The sequence below is a fragment of the Falco punctatus genome (genome assembly GCF_963210335.1).
Source record: "Falco punctatus genome assembly, chromosome: 5".
NCBI classification, from domain to species: domain Eukaryota; kingdom Metazoa; phylum Chordata; class Aves; order Falconiformes; family Falconidae; genus Falco; species Falco punctatus.
In genome coordinates this window covers 49,148,802-49,166,648 of record NC_137584.1, presented here as the reverse complement: position 1 = coordinate 49,166,648, position 17,847 = coordinate 49,148,802, and the positions used below count along the sequence as shown (strand labels likewise).

Below are 17,847 nucleotides of genomic sequence, written 5' to 3'. Positions count from 1 at the left end.
TCTCCCACCAATTATAACGATGGATGTGCTCTATTAAAACCTGATCCACTTTAATGGGGGACTCCCAGGATAAGAGGCCATGTAAGTATGCAATGACACATACAGTATCGAGAAGTGGGTGGGTGTTTATTCTAAATACCCACATCACTGGGGTATTTGCACCTTTAACCAACAGAGAGAATTACAGGTAGTGAATACAGATCAATTTCTTCAAGTTGGTTATTGCTTTAACAAAATCTGTCACTTTTTCTAACATCCGTCCTCAGTCCCCCAAACACAGCACGGAGACTGGATACCTGCATAGTCAGAACTATCATTTGCCAGCCGTGTCTTCCCCTTTGAGGCTTTGTGGTTTTGTAAGTAAGAATTAAAAACACTTCTCTGTGATGCAAGAAGGCTCTTCTAGAAGGAGAGCAAGTTGCTGCAATATGGTAGTGTAGTATTTTTGAAGGTCGTAATAATAAAGTAGGGGGAAAGAATAGTCATTATTGCTCTTTCTTGTAATTACTTTGCTTTCTGATATCCCACACTGCAACTAGAACATTATTCAAGAACACCCATCACAGTGCTTAACAAGATTTAATGTACATTTATTCTTAACATGTGGAACATATAAAGATTTTATACTGAATAAATGAAATTCATTAAGCCAGAGGAAAAGGAGGAATTTACATCAAGTTTTTTCTTTTTTTTTTAACTACATTATCTTGAAATACAAATGCAGATTCTTGTCACTGAAAAATCTTTGAAGTTGTGTTTCTTCCTTTTTTTTTTCCTGTATATATTTTCTTTTGTCTGTAGACTGGTAACCATTTTCTTAAATCAATCCATACGTAACCATTTCCACACCTTGATTTATAAAGCAAATTGTGATCGGCTGCTCTCCCGAAATAGAGCATGACTTTATACATACAGAAACTTGTACATTACCCTCAGTTGTTGGTTTTCTGTGTTGGGTTTTCTCTTTTTTCTTTTTTTTTTATTTTTTGGAGATATGGCCCAAATGAAAGAAAAAATAATTCTACTATCACTTTGTAGATACCACATCATGAAAAAGAAACTAAAAACTTTGTACTAAAAAAAAAAAATGAGGGTATGTTTAATGTACAACTTCTATATACATCACGGCCCTTAGGCAATAAAAAAATATTTTAAAAAATGATTAAAGGAATTGTGAAGAACTGTCATTGTGGAAGGTCAAAAAAAACCCAGATGTAGACAAGACAGTTCTGGTGAGGAAGCAATTGATGTTTATCATCAGGTTTTGTTTAAAAATCTTTTAACTTGACTTTTTTGTTTTGTTTTGCTCCTAGCCTAATGTAACCATTTCTCCTGAGGAGAAACCAGTATCGTTTTGTATTTTGACTACTGACTGACACCCTCCTTGATCCCCTACACCTACATCACTATAATCTTCTATTGCACAGAGCTTTGGGTGATGGTATACAAGTTTTTTTTTATTTTTTCCTTATTTGAAAAAATAAAACACACAGGAACTTGGTATGTTGGTTATTTTTCACCTTTTTGTTTCAAAGTGGTGAGATTTTTTTCCCCATCATACAATGGTTTGCCATAACATTTTTTTTAAAAAGTCACTAGTTCGCTTCCCAAAAAATATGCAATACAAACATGGAAAAGAACATTGAAAAGGATAATCTATGGAAAAAAAAAGTGTGACCTTTGAATGTACTAGACAGCAACTTTGGTTAAAAAAAATAAAATAAAAAGATGTACTTATACACATAGACAGCAAATATTAATTTCATAACTGTTCAAATTAATAATTTCTTTAATTCCCAATTGGTAAATAGTGAATGGGGCAGAGGAGCAAAGATTCTTTTTTTTTTTTTCCTTCTTCCTACGTTGGATAAACAAGAACAGAAAACAGCCAGTTATATGTGACCCTCTAATCTCCACTCACACATGCTTGGCTTCTCACTTATGTCATAACTGCCCAATCTGAAAAAGTACATCACAGATGACAGATGCAACCAGAGAGTTCAGGACAGCAGATATTGAGATATCCAGCAAACGACCCTCGTGCAAAAGGAACTCTGAGCGGTTCTCGTCCACTCTCGCCATGGCCAGCAAGGCCTTGGCTGCCCTGCACATCATGTCTACGCTAGGTGGCTCCAGAGGTGGAGGCTGCATGTGCATGAGGTTATGCTGGCTCTGCTGGTACTGGGCCATAGTGACCCCATCCTCCAGGAAGCTTATCAAGTTTCCGATGCTTCCCTTCTGCACAGCTATTGCCCTTGCTGCTAATGTGTCCCCCTGGGCAAGGTTCGATAAAAGCGCCATGGACATTTCTCGGCAGACCGGGTTTTTGCGGTCCCCAACGTACCTAACTAAAGTAGCGTAGAGTTTCTCCTGACGACTGAATGGGGGGGTGGCCAAGATAAGGTCCACGTTATTGTCCTGGATACTGAGCTTACACAGGGTCTCCAGCACAAGTCTCTGAGGCGAAAGAACTGAGTTGGGCCCCACGGTTGGAAAAGGATCCTGTGCCTCTGCAGACGGGCACACCATCCAGTGCAGCAAGCCATCCAAAATTGGCAAACAGATGCTTTCTGTGTAAGCAGACAAGTCTAGCTGCCCAGAAATGTTGGCTAATGTGACCAATGTATTATCCCTCAAGACCTCGAGGCAGTCCCACCACCACTCATCCTTGCTGCAGGCCACCCCTTTGTCCTCCTCTTCCTCTTTCTCGTAAGTCTGCGGTGCTCGCTTTCTTTCTGGATGCTCATGGTGAAGAAGGATCAACTTTCCCAGGATCAGCACCAAGCCTGGATGTTTGGACATTTCGGTGTCATTGCCAGGCACAAAAGACAAGCTACGGACGATATTTGACACACAGATGCAGCGTTTGGCCAAGGAGTCTTGCCAGTGAGTTATGGTGCATAGAGGAGTCTCATCCCGGCTCCTTGGCTCATCCTCTAGCAGTTTAATATTCCGGTGGCTTTTGGCTTGGTGAATCCCAAAGGGAAATTTACTGCTCTCTGTTTGGGAACCAGAGTTTGAGTCTTCAGGCAATGCTCCTGGCCGAGCTGAGAGGACATCATCAATGGTTGCTGTTATACTTTTTTCTTGCTGTTCCTCAGATTCACTTTTCCCCTCGAGGTCCTTCTTTTTGCTTGGAGAGTTCAAGGGAGGAGGGGCTTTCCTGCGTGGAGGAATCTCCATTTTGCTTTCAAAGTGAGTCTGGATATGCTCAGTTGTGTCACCACCACCAAGCTGCCAGTGGAGAAGTCCACTATCAAATTCCTGAACACGTCCAAGTTTGTCAGATCGGTCAACAACAAATAGATTATTTTTCTTTACAATCTTTATTGGCAGCTTGTCAAATTTACTGGCTTGTTTTGGCCTCTCACCTGGTTCAGCAATGGCACCAGGAGTGGAAAAAACAATGCTCTTTTCTTCTCCTTCTACCTTTTCGTCCTCCCCCTCCTCCTCATCTTCATCAAAATAGTCAATACATTCGTCGTTCTCCTCTTTTCCAGTATCCTCTGCCAAGGGCTGGCTATCATCTTTCTTGGCTGCTTTGTGATCAAGTGCTTTGTGGCCTGGATCTCCCACTTCATATTCCATAAGGATTCCAAAAATGTCAATCAGGCATTTTCTAAAATATTCTACTAAAAGCTCAAGAAATCCAGACAACTGAGGGGAGAAGAAAGAACATAAAAATCAGATAAATATTTTTGTCTGCACAGAATTTTATTAGGAACACTGATGCATATATCTGTGAATATCTCCCTCCTCCTGCTGTGCACTTGTGACTAGGTCCTCCGTTATGGAAATAAATCAAAGGAAATTCTTCTAGCATCTGTCCAGACAGTATATAATGTCAAACTATCATGGCTCCATTTACTTAAACCGTAACAGCTATGAGAAGTACAGAACTTTATTTGTACGTCTCCTTTAAGATACAGTAGACATATACCCTAGCTGCTCTGTCCCCTTGGAAGTTTCCAGTAGTCTTCATTTTCTGTACAGAGTACTGAAATTTAAATGCACTTCATTTTTCTGATTTGTACTTTTATTAGATGCCTAAAGTTTACAATTCTTCCTCTCCCCCTTTGCGTCTCAGTCTCTACAACCAACTGCCCTGTAGGAATCTGCAGATCAAGGTCTAGGTACTGACATCTTAGAATAATATTCCATCTCTATTGGAATAGTTCCATTTTTGCCTGGCGATATTTAAAAAATGTTACTGGAGCCTGCTGCTGTTAAGTCCCCTTCAGAAACAGTTTTCATTTAGGTTTAATCCTCTTAATTGACTTGTAATCACCTTCTTATGGAAAGGCAATAGTTGGACTTGCTATTTACCCTCAGTGACTTTATTACTAAAAGTTCTTTGTTATGAGTTCAGCCTGATTATCTGGCTTTTAGTGGTTTTTTTTTTTAAATCGTGGGCTAACAGGTTTTCAGCAAAATGTATCCTTTTGTCCATTCTGTATTCTCTTATGATTGCCAAAACCTCACAGAATTAACAACAAACTGCTGCTTATGAAGAGCAGGAATTATCAGCCATCATATGGAGTCCTGACTGCCATTGGAAATAAGAGTCCGAGGCAAAAATAACAAAAAATATATATATTTAAAATAAGCCTGGTGTTCTGTGCAACTTGCACAGGGTGCATTAATGCAATTTCTAACAGAATTCAGAGATTCACCTCGCTTAACTTCAAACACCCGCAACAGTTACACACCCAACCTAGTTGTCTAGATTCCTTTTATAATCAATGGTCTTTTACAGGCCATTCCTAGGGTATGATTCATCTGACCTATTTTAGATATCTACTTCAGGATGAGATGAATCATGCTATAGATATCCACAGTTCTAAAGTTAGGTGGGATGAAATGTACCATTTGTGCCTGTATTTTAAAAAAAGGTCATTATATTTAAAAAAATATGAGTTATGCTATTAGTAACCAAGGAATGAATGGAGCAGAGAAACTGAATATTTAATTTGTACAAATTTGAGATGATGTGCATTATCAGCAAGCCATCTATTACTACTACCTAACAGGCCAATGATTAGAGCAGGGCTGAAAAATGCTGGGAAGTACTGAGGCAAGAACACACTGTTACATTTCGTGTTACTTGCACCCCGTGGACAGACAGTGGATTTTAGCCTTAAAATTGTCAATCTGGTAATTCTGTGCAAACTTAATTTACTGGAAGAAGAAACCAAACAGAAAATAAGCAATTAAAAACCATCCCACAGCCTAGTGTAGAACTACTGAAAAAGATGAGTAGTCACCAAAAGAGCCTCAAATCAGTTTAAATACAGTTTTGCAAAGCCTTTTACGAAAACACAAGTTAAGCAAGATGACTTAGATATTGCTGTTTTCTGGGACTGTATTTGTACTATCATGAGTGTGTATTTACACATTAGTCCTCTACCGGTGCTAAAATTCTTATATTCCTACATGCTCCCTTCTACAAGAGAGACCCTTCTTTCAGGCTTATTTCCCCTATTCAACCTAAAGCTCTCTCTTGTTGCTCACTGTTACCGATCATGACAAAGGGACATTTTGCAATATTCCAATTTATGGTAATTATAATCAATTTTAAAGGACTTCAGAATTTTTGTAGCTATCTTATTTCAGTTTTGCTTCCTTGGGAAGTTGAGAAGTATACTGCTTTCCCACCTACCTGAGAGAGGTTGAAAGTAGCGACAGTGCTGTCATCATACAGAAGAATATTAATAGTGTCTAGCGCCCAGGTACTTTCAGCCAAAAGACCAGATTTAAGAGACATCATCACTCTCCAGGCCTCAGGAGTTACTGGAGAAAGAAGGAGACACAAAACAGTATTAGTGCATCCTCAGAGACCGTTCATGAGTTCTGAAATATTAAACTGTGATATTCTGAGGATGCAGAATTTAAATGAAATCGTTACTGAAACAGTGGTTAAGACCCTGCTTTCACCACTTAGTCCTGTTCAGTTTTTCTGTAACTGCTGCTCAGCCTTAATACTGGAGAACATCTTAACAGGACCATTGTTCCCAACTTTGAAGCCAAAATAAAGGTACAAAGTTAGAGAAGTTGACTAAACCAAATAATCAGTAAATAAAGGTAGAATACTCTGTCAGGAGTGTGGGAACTTGAAGTATGGGAACTCGAATGTATGAAATGTAACAGGACTTCAAGATAAGAAGATACTTGGGAAAGAACAGGGGGAGAAACAAACATGACAAATAATAGGGAATAAATAAATGGGCCATTCAGGTGAGGCAGAGACTATAACTACACAGCAGAACAGCATGAGCTTCCATGGAACATGAACACAGAAAGCTTTCTCAGCTAAATATTGTATTGGTGATTTAACAGATGTTCTGTAGGACCTTTAAACACATACACATACCATTTGGAAATCTGAGACAAGCTTCATTCTTAATGCACTTCTGGAGACCGGAGGTCTCCATATAAAATATTGCTTTAATTTCATGTCAGGTTGTCTGGGATGAGTTTTACCCATCATCCTCACTGATGCATATGTTATTACATTTTTATTGAAGACCATCACATTATAGTTATCAAAGTTAACTGTCACAATAGTCTTAAAACATAAAAGAAAATAAAAATCGAAGTCCCTATCTCACAATCTACTTCAGTATTTGTCTTCTGTTTTGATGCTTACCAATATCTTTTGAGGTAATCTTTCGTCTTGGTTTTAAGACTGGTTGGGATGCTTCTACAGAGCCTGGAGGGAAGGTAATTTCTCGCCTAATCGGTGGTGGTTGGGGTGGAGGTCCTGTGACCTGTGACACTGGAACTGTGGGTATAACCTTTTGCATCTTCATGGAGGGTAGGAAAGGAGACTTGCTTGGAGACATACGGTTTTCCAAAGAGCGCTGGAAGGATGCTGGACTTGGAGCTCTAGAGATGTGGTTTGGCATAGAGGGTGGCGTCTGGTAGGATGACTGAGGAGGTCTAGTGATAGGCTGCATGGAAGCTGAGGATGACATATAAGAAGGCTGACGTTGGTTGACGTGAGAAGGCCACTGACTCTCGTGGTTTATCCTCTGGTCAGGTACCATCATATCATCAGTGCGATTCATCCCTGGATATGGTGGGGCCTGTGCAGGGCCTCCTGGACCTTGTCTGTTCTGGTAAGGGTAAGGCATATCATTTCGTGTTGGCCACATGTTCTGCTGAGGACCTTCACTGGAGGATGATGACTGCATGGGGCCACCAATCATCTGGGGAGGTATTCCATGCTGCTGCATTTGTCCTGGGCCCTGCATCCTCTCCCTGTTATACGGATATGGATACTGTCCCTGCATGGGCCTCCTGTCAGGCCCTGTGTAAGCGTTGCTGTACTGGTTATACATTTCCTGTTGCTGGTTGCCATACTGCATGTTATACATATCCCCTTCATGGCGTTTGGCTGGAGGCCCATACATGCCATCCATGTGCCGCTTATAGTTCTGAAAAAAAATTTTGGAAAGAAGATGCATCACTTTTACTCCATACACAATACAATATATTGGCTGGAAGCTCATTTAAAAAGCTGAAAGCACTTAGCTCTAGAGGGACCGTGCTGATTCCAGAGTCAGGCACGCAGTGCTATGGTTAGGCTTGATTCAGTGCTTTCTTTTTAAGCCTGTTTTGCTGTGCTTATAACTTAATATTAAAAGGAAACTTACCCTTGGGCTAAATTTTCTTATGCTTGGTCTCATTTTCTCCCTTTCCCTTTCCTATCTGTCAGATTAAATTCCACTGGTCATTTCAAACATGCACGAAAAGGCAACAGTCCTGACCAACTAAAATACTTTCGCTTCTTTTTCATGCTTAGTCTACTAAGAAGAAAAATATTTAAAAAATTCAAAACCACTCAGTGAATATTTTAAAGCGACAGGCACTGAATAAACTCTAAAAATAACAAGATATGCTACAAGCATACGTGTCTGAAACACTGGATCTTATGACAGGGCATAGGCCTACACACAGTAAATTTATTAGTATGAGAAAACATGCTGTTGCATTTGCTACTCTGTGTAATTCCCAGGACCACGGTCCTGTTTGGGCAACCATCCCTCTTCCAAAATCATCCTAATCACATTTAATTTACTGTGAGATTATTACAGCAAATGGTCACATTTGAACGTTCTGTTCTAGTTTATGCAGGTTCTTACCCTGCTGATCAGTAATGAATTAAGCAACGTAACTAACAGCTGCCACCTATGGTTTATTCTCTCTTTGTTTCTCACTCTCTCAAGTGGGGGATGTGTGAGGTAAGCTGTTTCACCTTGGGGGAAGTTTAGCTGTTTTTAAATCATACAAGCTTGTATGTATTTATGTTTAAGATGGCAGAACAAAAAAAGACATGTTGCAGTTTAAGAGGTAAGGTTTGCAGTGGCCCTTAGTTCCTGTGGGAGTTTGTTCCACAGTTCAAACCACACTGAGTGCTCTGAAGCAAAAAATGTGAATTAAATGGGTGATTTTTGAATATATGATCTATGATAAACTCAAAGTTATGGCTCCCCCAGAAACTGTAGCTCAGCCACGCTGCACAATGTATACTAATGTACCAGAGTTAAGATCAGACAAAATTCTGTATGCATTCAATATGGGTCAGTTAAAACAGCTCTGGGATTCATAAACTCATCTTCCAACTTTGGTGCGCATAAAACCACAACTACTGTATTGCATGAAAGTATTTTTTTTAAAACTTGCTATAGAGCTGTCTGGCTATCTAAGAAATACCTATTTTCAGCCTTATATAAACTACTTGCTGTAGGCAAATTCCACTCTTGGGACCAATTTTTATGTTAAGAACTGACTTGGCAGTTGCCACACCTAAAACCGTGGTGTTTGTTTTGCCACAGTGACTCAGAGCGCTTGAAGTAGACACTTGGGAATGAAGCATGTGCCTTTGTAAAAGTAGTTCATCGCTCCTGTGTATGTAGTGGCAACATGCCTAATGGTACCCAATGCTGAGGGACAGTGATGCACCTGAATTCCCCCTCCTGTGTTCAGCAAGAGACTGAGGCTGCACAATGTGTGTCTCTCTCCACCAGGGATATGGGATTCTGAGACCTCACAGAAGACAAAACGACACCAACACAGGTGACCTGCTGCGAAATAGCTCTTAGGGAATAAGCATTTCTACGGGAATTGAAAAACCCAGCTCAACGTGCTTCATTAGCCCCAGGAGGTCACGCTCCAAGCACCTCCTTCCCAGGTCATTCCCTACAGCCTTCAGGCTGTAGATGTAGCTTCGAAAGGGCCATTTTTCACGTTCTTCCTGTACCACTATAGAGTGAAATGTAGGAAACTGAAAATAAACTAGTGGTAACCTAATCCCTAGCTAAATGAAGAAGTGGAATCCTCTGAGAGGGAGAAGCTGAGGCCAGCCGGGATCCTTGCCCTTCATTCTTCACTGATTTTTTGCATTAATGCATTTTGCATTCAAGAATCATTGTACAAAGCATATAAACGGCACTAAGGACAGGGCCAAGTATATTTTTCCGAATTCTAGCTGTCCCCTTGCTTAAATGAACATGTCGTTAACATATTCCCTGCACACATTTGCATGGAATATAACAAACTGTTCTGTTATGTATATTTGCAATTTCCCCACTAAATCACCTAGACTGCTAGCATATGCATAAGGAACAATGGATCAGTTTTTTGACTATGCTATTTTAGGGATGTTATGAACTAAAGAGATAAGCAAGAAATTCTGAAATTGAAATTTATATACATTTTCAGTACAGTCTATCCTAAGATTGCCTCTTTAAGGTTCCCCACCGCTCCCTGAATTTCCTACTAAAACTCTATCCCAAACTGAAAAGGACTACCTGAAATTGGCTGAAAAGTAGCTTACATTTTAATTTTTATATTATAATGAAATGCTTTCTGTTTTGGAAGCTAACTTCAATTACTGCATGACTAGAAACGAACTCATAACACGCAAGATGAAACTGATCCTCCTGAAGTCAGTGGAGTTTTGCTATTGACTTAAAAGAGGGGATTTTGCCCACAAGGTATTAATGATACACCTAACAAAAATATTATTAATTAATATAATTTGTATTTTCAAAGTTATTACACAGTTCGGGAGACTGGAACATACAAATGTTTAAACTATTTTTAACACTAACAATGTTCCCTCTCATGTATTTGTACCCTATTATTACTAGCGATAACATGTGGGGACTACGCCATCTGATCTGTATTAAAGACAGGTATCTCATATGAGCCATCAAAGCATTCTGAATAATTGAGAGTGCTGCATGTTCCACTTTGTTCCGGTTTTCTGCTGGGTTCACTTGGCTGCATGACATTAAGTTAAGGCCTCTCAACCTGCCAGCCAAGCAGCTTTCCCATTTGCTTCCAGAATTGAGGCTGCATCACTTTACTAGCCTGCGAATTATACTTTCCTAGTCTGCTGGTTATTAACTTGGGACAATCACTTGATACACATCCAAAGCCACAGGACATCTGTTAAAATTTACACTCTTCCAGTGTAATGAATGCATTTTCCTATAGCTGCACATACACTGCTTATTCATATGGACTGTGATTTTGACCAGAACTACAGGGCTCCACTGTGCCAAAAGACAACTATTGTATAAACGCATTTTTGAATGTATACAGAATTCTGGGTTGACATTTATTGAACAAATGTTATGAATATAGCCGTTTTCCCCTCTCCTACCTGCTGCTGTGGATACATTCCAGGCTGATGTCCTCCATATGGTGGCTGTCCTGAGGGAGGTCCTTGTCCTGGATACTGCTGCCCATACGGTTCATGCCTAAAACAAAGCATTCAAATCAACACTTAGAGCTGCTGCAATTTCCAAGCCACTAGGAAAAGCACAGTACTCTGATGATCTTGCACCTTGAAGATATTTGCCATTTGGAAACAAGGTGAAGGTACAATGCTGTATGGTCCTCAGCCAGATGTAGTAAGCTCTGCTGGAGCTGGTAGTGGAAGGAAGGAGATAAAGCAGATAGAAGAAAGGAGGAGCAGTGCAGATGCAAAAGAGAGATTTAGAGGTAGCACTCAGGAACGGGAATAGGGTATGGTCAGCAAAGATGTAAGAAAGGCAGCTGCAGCCACTGGGAACTCAGGTAGAAAAGTATCTGATGTACAGCTCAAAGCCTGCAAGTCAGAATTCTTGTGTTTTATCAAGTTAGTCTCCAAGCAAGCCACTTTCTGGATTATTAAAGAATATAATCAATAGTTAACTGCTAATTTAAAGTGAAATCGTGATTTTAGTCTGACGGTAAGTGACAGAAAGCGAGTACAAATTTCATTACAATATGTAACATTTAAATACATCATCACTGAGTAAAACCAGAACTCATAATTTTGGTAATGTTCATGTCATTTTTAATTAAAGCTACATAATGAAGCATACAAAAAGGAGGCAGTTATGTTGCACTGGGAAACTTACCTGTGGCCTTTAAGACCTTTGAGGAGCACTATAGTTTTTAGCACATCTGAATGAAATTTAGGGTGCTGAAATGGAGTACTTGGAAAGTGTTAAGACTGATAAATAAGTAACACTGTATTTCGGACCAAATAATTCCTCTCTGTACGCTACCAGTTAGAACACATCTACAGCTGAAGTATAATTATGGAAGTAATATATCAGGGAGAGTCAGAGAAACAGAGAACTGGGGAATCTGACACATGAAAAGAACTAATGGGACCCAATTTTTCCAAAAGCATAGAAAACTCACATTTTTTGAGTTGACCAGACTGAAAGTAATAGCTGTTCAGTATCTCCTAAAATTATGATGCGGATGGAGAGTAATTACCTAATGCCAGTTAAAAGAACAATGTAACTGATAGGAATTGTCTACGGTTGTCTGAGATGGTTCATGCAATAAGATAAAACTGAGCGAAGGTACATATATGTTATGCATAAGGGAACACTTCCTAAATGTTTAATTTGTTAGTCACAGGATAACCACGAGCCAGGTGGAGCTCTGAAAGCTTCAGAACTGGTGTCACTTAATGCTGCTCTGGAGAACTTGGGCCTATAAAATGTGTTCTAGTTCAGTATTGGCAGGGAGATACACAAGGAAGGACATATACTCCACTTCTAACATCTCTGATTCTACAGCTACAAAAACCCAACTGATTCACCCAAGCCTCCGCCCCTCCCTCTGGCCCCCCTCAAGAAACTGAACCAGCAGTAAAAGCCTAAATAAGAACAGACGAAACAGAAGTAGCACACCAAGAGGCCACGTATTCTGTCTATGTGCTCTCACAGAGGCTGCTAGCACTCGTTAGCAGGTTATTGTAGATATTACAAACAGAGAAATCAGTGTTCACCTTTGCTGGCCAGGGTAACGATTAGGAGAGTACATGCTTGGGTCACTGTTTGAAGGCACCATGTTGCTTTGACCAGGTGGTCCCATACTGCCTTCAGGACCCAGCCCATGATCCGACCTAAAAAATGACAAAGGAAACCTCATTCTGTAAAAAGCACTTATTCTCCAAAATTGCCAACAAAATAAAACAAAACACACCCCTTAAAGAAAACATTCTCTTGACTTATCACCTTCCACTGGAACCCTTAACCCTCGCTGACTCCCTAGCAATGTGACCTATTGAACAACAAGATTATACTTGTGTTGCTTTATTCACCTACTGCTTCAAACTACTGACTGAAAACTACTCCGCCGTTACACTAAAAGACCCACACCGCACAACTTTGGCTAGGCTACCATCAGGAAACAAAACCTGAAGCTAAAGTACACAGCCTAATGAAAATAAAAGTAGGAATACAGCCATAGCTGCAAAACCTACCAGAATACTTAATATAATGCAAACATTCCCAAACCATTCTGCTTGCTATATACTAATGCTTAGACATCAGTGATTTCACTGATTATTTTTTTTGTCCCAAAGCCTTTCCTGGGATAAACAAAAGAGGACCAAATTTTTTTTGTGTGTACTTCACTGAAAGACAAACTTATGAGGATCCTGATGGACACACTGCAAGACTGGTGCCCCTACAGCTCAGACAACAGAATCCAGATTCTCCAAAGGCAATTCACTAACAGACCACAAACCGGACATGTTTAGGCTATGCATTTTGTTTTTCGTGAAAAGCCCACCAACAACTAACTGCTCAGGTGAAAACATGGCCAGCAGACTAACTCAGGTGCTACTTTATGCCATCGCAGCCCAGCCCAGCCCAAGGCAGCTGTCAGACACCCACGTGCTGATCTGCTGCAGCCTGAGTGACTTCTAAGGTGCGACAATTCCTCATTATTGGTTTCTGTGAAGAGCTAGACTCAGTTATTACCAGTGGTTTGACTCCCAGTTACTAACATGCTGTAGGAAATGTAGGCTGCTACATTCTCTGCAAGGTGCAATGGGAAAATGAGAAGGGGAGAGACAGCATAATTTTCACTAATGGGCTTTGCTTTTTCATGAAGATTGACTCACCTCCTGTCATAGCCACTTCCATAAGAGAACTGCTGTCGCTGGCTCATGCTCATGTTGGACATTGCTCCAGATGGACTCTGGTTATACATATCTTGTATTCCACTGTTAGGCATTTGTCCAGGGGTCATGAAAGGCTCATTGCTTCCAGGCACTGCAACAATAAGGGAAATCAAATATATTATTCTGGGTGTTTGAAGATATCTTTCTATTAAATGATGTATTTTAAAATAACGTTCAGATCCCTAACACTGCCAAGGAGAGTTAGCTGGTGTCTGACAAGCTCTCAAGGGTCTGATGAAAACACACGAAGCAGCACCACTACCAAGATGATGGTTATATTAAGGAGCTGCAAGCGAGGAAAGTAATCTCATCCTATGGAACTGAGCTCATCGGGCACCAGGCAGTTTCTTTCCTGTAGTCCTCATAGCTGAGGATGAACTCACTCTTGTTCTTTTCACCCCAAACAATGCTAAATATGAATGCAAATGTAAACCTTACAAAACAGATGAAAGCAAATCTCCTAGTTTGGATTACAAGGCTGTCAGAATCAGGCTCTTTTTTTCCCCATAAAGCCCTCATACATACATGTATACTGTGATTTAGTTATGGAAAGGATACTGTGTCTCAATGTAGCTTCTCAAACAGGATGGGCATATTACTGGATATAAATCCCCAAGCAAACAGAGGGAGATAGTCTACGCTTTAGTCCCTCACAGTAGATACTGAACAGAGACATTTCTGTTTTGACAGGATACATACGTGAAACATACAACAAAGTGTAATAAACCCACTTAATCTCACATGGGTATAAAACCTAAAGTGACTCTAAGGCAGAGAGGGTTTTCCCTTCCTCCAACAGTGTTATGCTAGTGTCCACAGCCCAGGCAAAAGGATTTAAAAGGAAGGTTTAAAACAAAATCACATCAGATTAGCCACATCTTTTAAAGCATCTCCCCACTTCATCACCTATCTATCATCCCTGATTTCTGGACATCTTCTTCCTATTCCTTCCTTTTGCTCCCTTTTAGTTTCCACTTCTTAAATTTCACCTCCTCCATCTGCTCTTCTCTTTGCAGCCATTGTGAGCCCTGCTTGTCTTTTTTCCTCCCACTTTCCTATATATGAGGCACACAAGATTGATTCATTTTAAGCACATTTTACAAATCTGCTTTTACATCCACAAAACCATCTGTAGGTTAAGTGCCAAAAAGGACAAGTCAGGGTTGACATGAATTTTCATTTTTGCTTTCTAAAAATAAACTGACTTTGAGTGTGTTTATCACCTTTTGTCAGGGGCTGTCCCACTGAGAAAAAATTAGCTTTCCTATTCTGAAAAACAGGTAAACTGAGACAGAGAGCGTTAGGAGACTTGCTCAGTGCTGCACAGTGAAAATTCAGTTCAGCCCCATTACAACCAGGCATGTTGCTTTTCACCACTTCACATTCTTAACACTGAAGTCCAGCATCTGATTTGCAGAGTAACTAACCACCTTCAAGAAACATAGGGCGCTGCACAAAATCTAACCCTATGAATTGATGCCATTTCCTGAAATGTATTCCTACAAGCATTTTTAGGATACTGTCAAGTCTAAAATAAACAGTGTGACTTTGAGAGGGGAAAATATGACCAGCCCAGAATGAAACACAATTGTATTACAACTCTCTTCTTGCTACAAGGATACCATTTTACCAATGGTAAAATCACCAAAGTTTAAAAGCTCATTCTGATGACTAGAACCTCTGGATTACATAGAAGTAGGGAAGAACGCTTAAGCTCCCACAAAGAAAATACCTTTTCTCATTCCACCGAAAGGATCTTTATTCGGCTCATATGGCATCCTTCCCATCATATCTGGCATGTTTATTCCCTGCTGGTATGGTGCATTTGGCGTCATGGAGTTTCGCTTTGGGAATGCTGAATCACTTACATCGGAAAAGGGATCATGCACACTAACTGCGCTGTTTCTAGCAGATGAGAAAAAGGAGGCATTAACATCATCACGTAGTCATAAGAATTATGAAAACAGACTGGACTATAATACACCTAGCCCATGATGCTGTGGCAGTGATCAGTGCAAGATACATCCGAGGAAGATGCAAGAAATTTTCACAATGGACAATCATTTAAAAAATCTTCCCATTTTTTTCCTCAAGCTTATCTGGCTACTTACCTTAAAGATCAGCATTTCTAATCTAATTCAACTGTGTGTGTTCCTATTACTCATATAAAAGTCTAAACCTCTCTGAAATTTCACTAAGCTGTTTGCCTCACCACCCCAAGGCAGTGAGCTCCACAGATCATACGCTGTGTCAGAATTACTTTCTATCAGTTTCATATTTATTACCTTACAAATTTACCAAGCACCCCATTGCACTCCTACTAGAGGAAAGACTAAACAGCAACACTTCATTTACCTCCCAAATAACATTTACTCTTAGGGAGAGGCACTAACCTTTATGACTGCAGCCAGCTTTATTCTAAAGCCCTTAAAAATTCGGCTTGGAAAATGGAGTTTCCCTGATAACTATCAGATTTATTCTTAATGAAAAAGATTTTTTTTTACATAGTGAATGAAAACTCATTCTGAGTTAAAGATGATTTTAAAAGGTTCTTGTTATCCTTTCTGCAGTATTACAGAGGGAGAAAAAAAGAACCTAATTATGTAAAGGTTGGGGTGACTCTGTACATAGTTCAGAGCTCAGATACTTTCCTGCCAAAGTCAACAAGAGCTTTTTTTGCTGGACCTCAGTGGGCTAAGGACCCTTAACAAATGGCAAGAAGGCTCCACTTCAGATTAAGCCAGTCTGTGTGACTTACAGGACACAGAACTGAAAAACATCTCGTGGTCCGTCCAGTTGTATCCTCTGTTATCCCAACCACTGTTACTATATAAGCTTTTCATAATTTGAACTTAAGTGACACCTTAAAACCACACATTCCTCCTTCCTGAGCATGAATGGCTGGACCTGTATACCAGAGGAGTACAGGGTAGGCTGTGGTTCTAAGCTGATGGCTGGGTTCCACCTTCCTCCCCACTCTTCATATATGCGCATGACCACCTTGGCACTGGTGCTTGTCTGATCCTTCTCTGGTGTTTACAAAGCTAATGCAGCTCCTACTCCTTCCTCCCTTTCCCTCTCTCCCCCCAAAAAAGAAATAATTTTCTGCTGCTTTTAAGACTCTGATTGGTTCACCGAAGAATCAGATGAGTGCCTGAGCAGTTGGGAAAGACTGGCTTAAACTGTTGCAGAATTACAGCTAACAAAAAAATGAAGCAAAGCTCTTTTCATACCTGCCACCCTGCATAGGTGTCATCTGTCCATGAGGTGTTGATGCTGGTGTTGGGGGCTTCAAATCGCCTGGCACTTCTGTCATGGAATTACTACCAGTAGACTGTGGAGTCTGTGGGCCTTGCAAGGAACCAGAATTAGCTGGGAAAATAAAGAAAAAGGAAATATTATAAGGTAGCAGCCAAATTCCTGTGGAAATAATCATCAAGGAGAGAAACTGGTTCTTTCTCCCATAAGCCTGCTTATACCATGCATCTCAGTACTTTGTAACTTCTCCAAAATCCTCTGAGATCAGGATATGCTGTGCAGTAATAGCCATCATCTTTCCTAGAACCATGAATTTAATCTGCTGCCTGAAGCAACAGGAACAGAAATCATCTAGGTGAAGGATCATTTAAATCAGAGGTCAGAGATACAAAGTTAACTGTCTGTAGTTCACGACCGAGTAAATGAAGGTTGTTCTTTGGCAGAGCTTCTATATATAATCACTACCACAACACATATGTTTATAAGGCAAATTTAAGCCAGAAGCTTTCCCTCACAAATTTTAACTGTTATATTAATACAAATTCATAATTTCATTTACCACTAAAGGCAGACATTTCCATGGTGAAACAGAGCAGATGATTAGTGGCACACTGCAACCTTATGCCATCTTTGAGACAACATAGCACAGGATTGTATTTAAGAAATGCAAAAGGCAATCTGGGATAAAAAGGAAGTGATCACTGAAAGCATAATGTGAACAGGAGGCTATAAATAACACTCATAATAAAATTATGAAAATAGCAGTGGACAGCTTAACAAAAAGCAGTTAGGGTCATGGTAAAGCACATGTAACAAGACCAGGTCAATTCTGCAAAGCAGCTGTTTCATCTGCAAAAATGTCTGTGTTGAGATCTCGGAAAGCAACAGAATACCTGCACTACTGTCCTCCTTGACCATGGTAAACAGTTATATTCTTGATATGACAACAAGTGTAGAAAAGTGTATACTGCTCCATTCCAATAAGACTGACAAGTAATAAGGTCATTACATGAATACATCGTACAAGATAATGATAAAATACATCTAGACCAACCTTTTAGACACTGAAGTTACTATTTTCATATGACTACTGAGGAGAAACACGG

General features: G+C 40.1%; 1 protein-coding gene across 11 annotated transcripts in view; it reads right to left on the bottom strand.

The window, feature by feature from the left end:
• Positions 1–560: 560 nt before the first annotated feature.
• The window catches only part of ARID1B (AT-rich interaction domain 1B), a 336,590-nt gene continuing 319,303 nt past the window's right edge, over positions 561–17,847 (bottom strand). For 9 of the 11 annotated variants that reach the window (XM_080389084.1, XM_080389087.1, XM_080389081.1 and 6 more), the window contains 8 exons: positions 16,717–16,855; positions 15,216–15,388; positions 13,424–13,574; positions 12,302–12,418; positions 10,673–10,769; positions 6,647–7,436; positions 5,660–5,790; positions 561–3,657 (listed from right to left, as the gene is read on the bottom strand). In XM_080389084.1, coding sequence (XP_080245210.1) covers positions 1,945–3,657; positions 5,660–5,790; positions 6,647–7,436; positions 10,673–10,769; positions 12,302–12,418; positions 13,424–13,574; positions 15,216–15,388; positions 16,717–16,855 — 3,311 coding nt within the window. In that variant the 3' untranslated portion in view covers positions 561–1,944. The remainder of the gene's footprint in view (positions 3,658–5,659; positions 5,791–6,646; positions 7,437–10,672; positions 10,770–12,301; positions 12,419–13,423; positions 13,575–15,215; positions 15,389–16,716; positions 16,856–17,847) is intronic. The other 2 variants (XM_080389085.1, XM_080389086.1) reach the window with 1 other exon arrangement.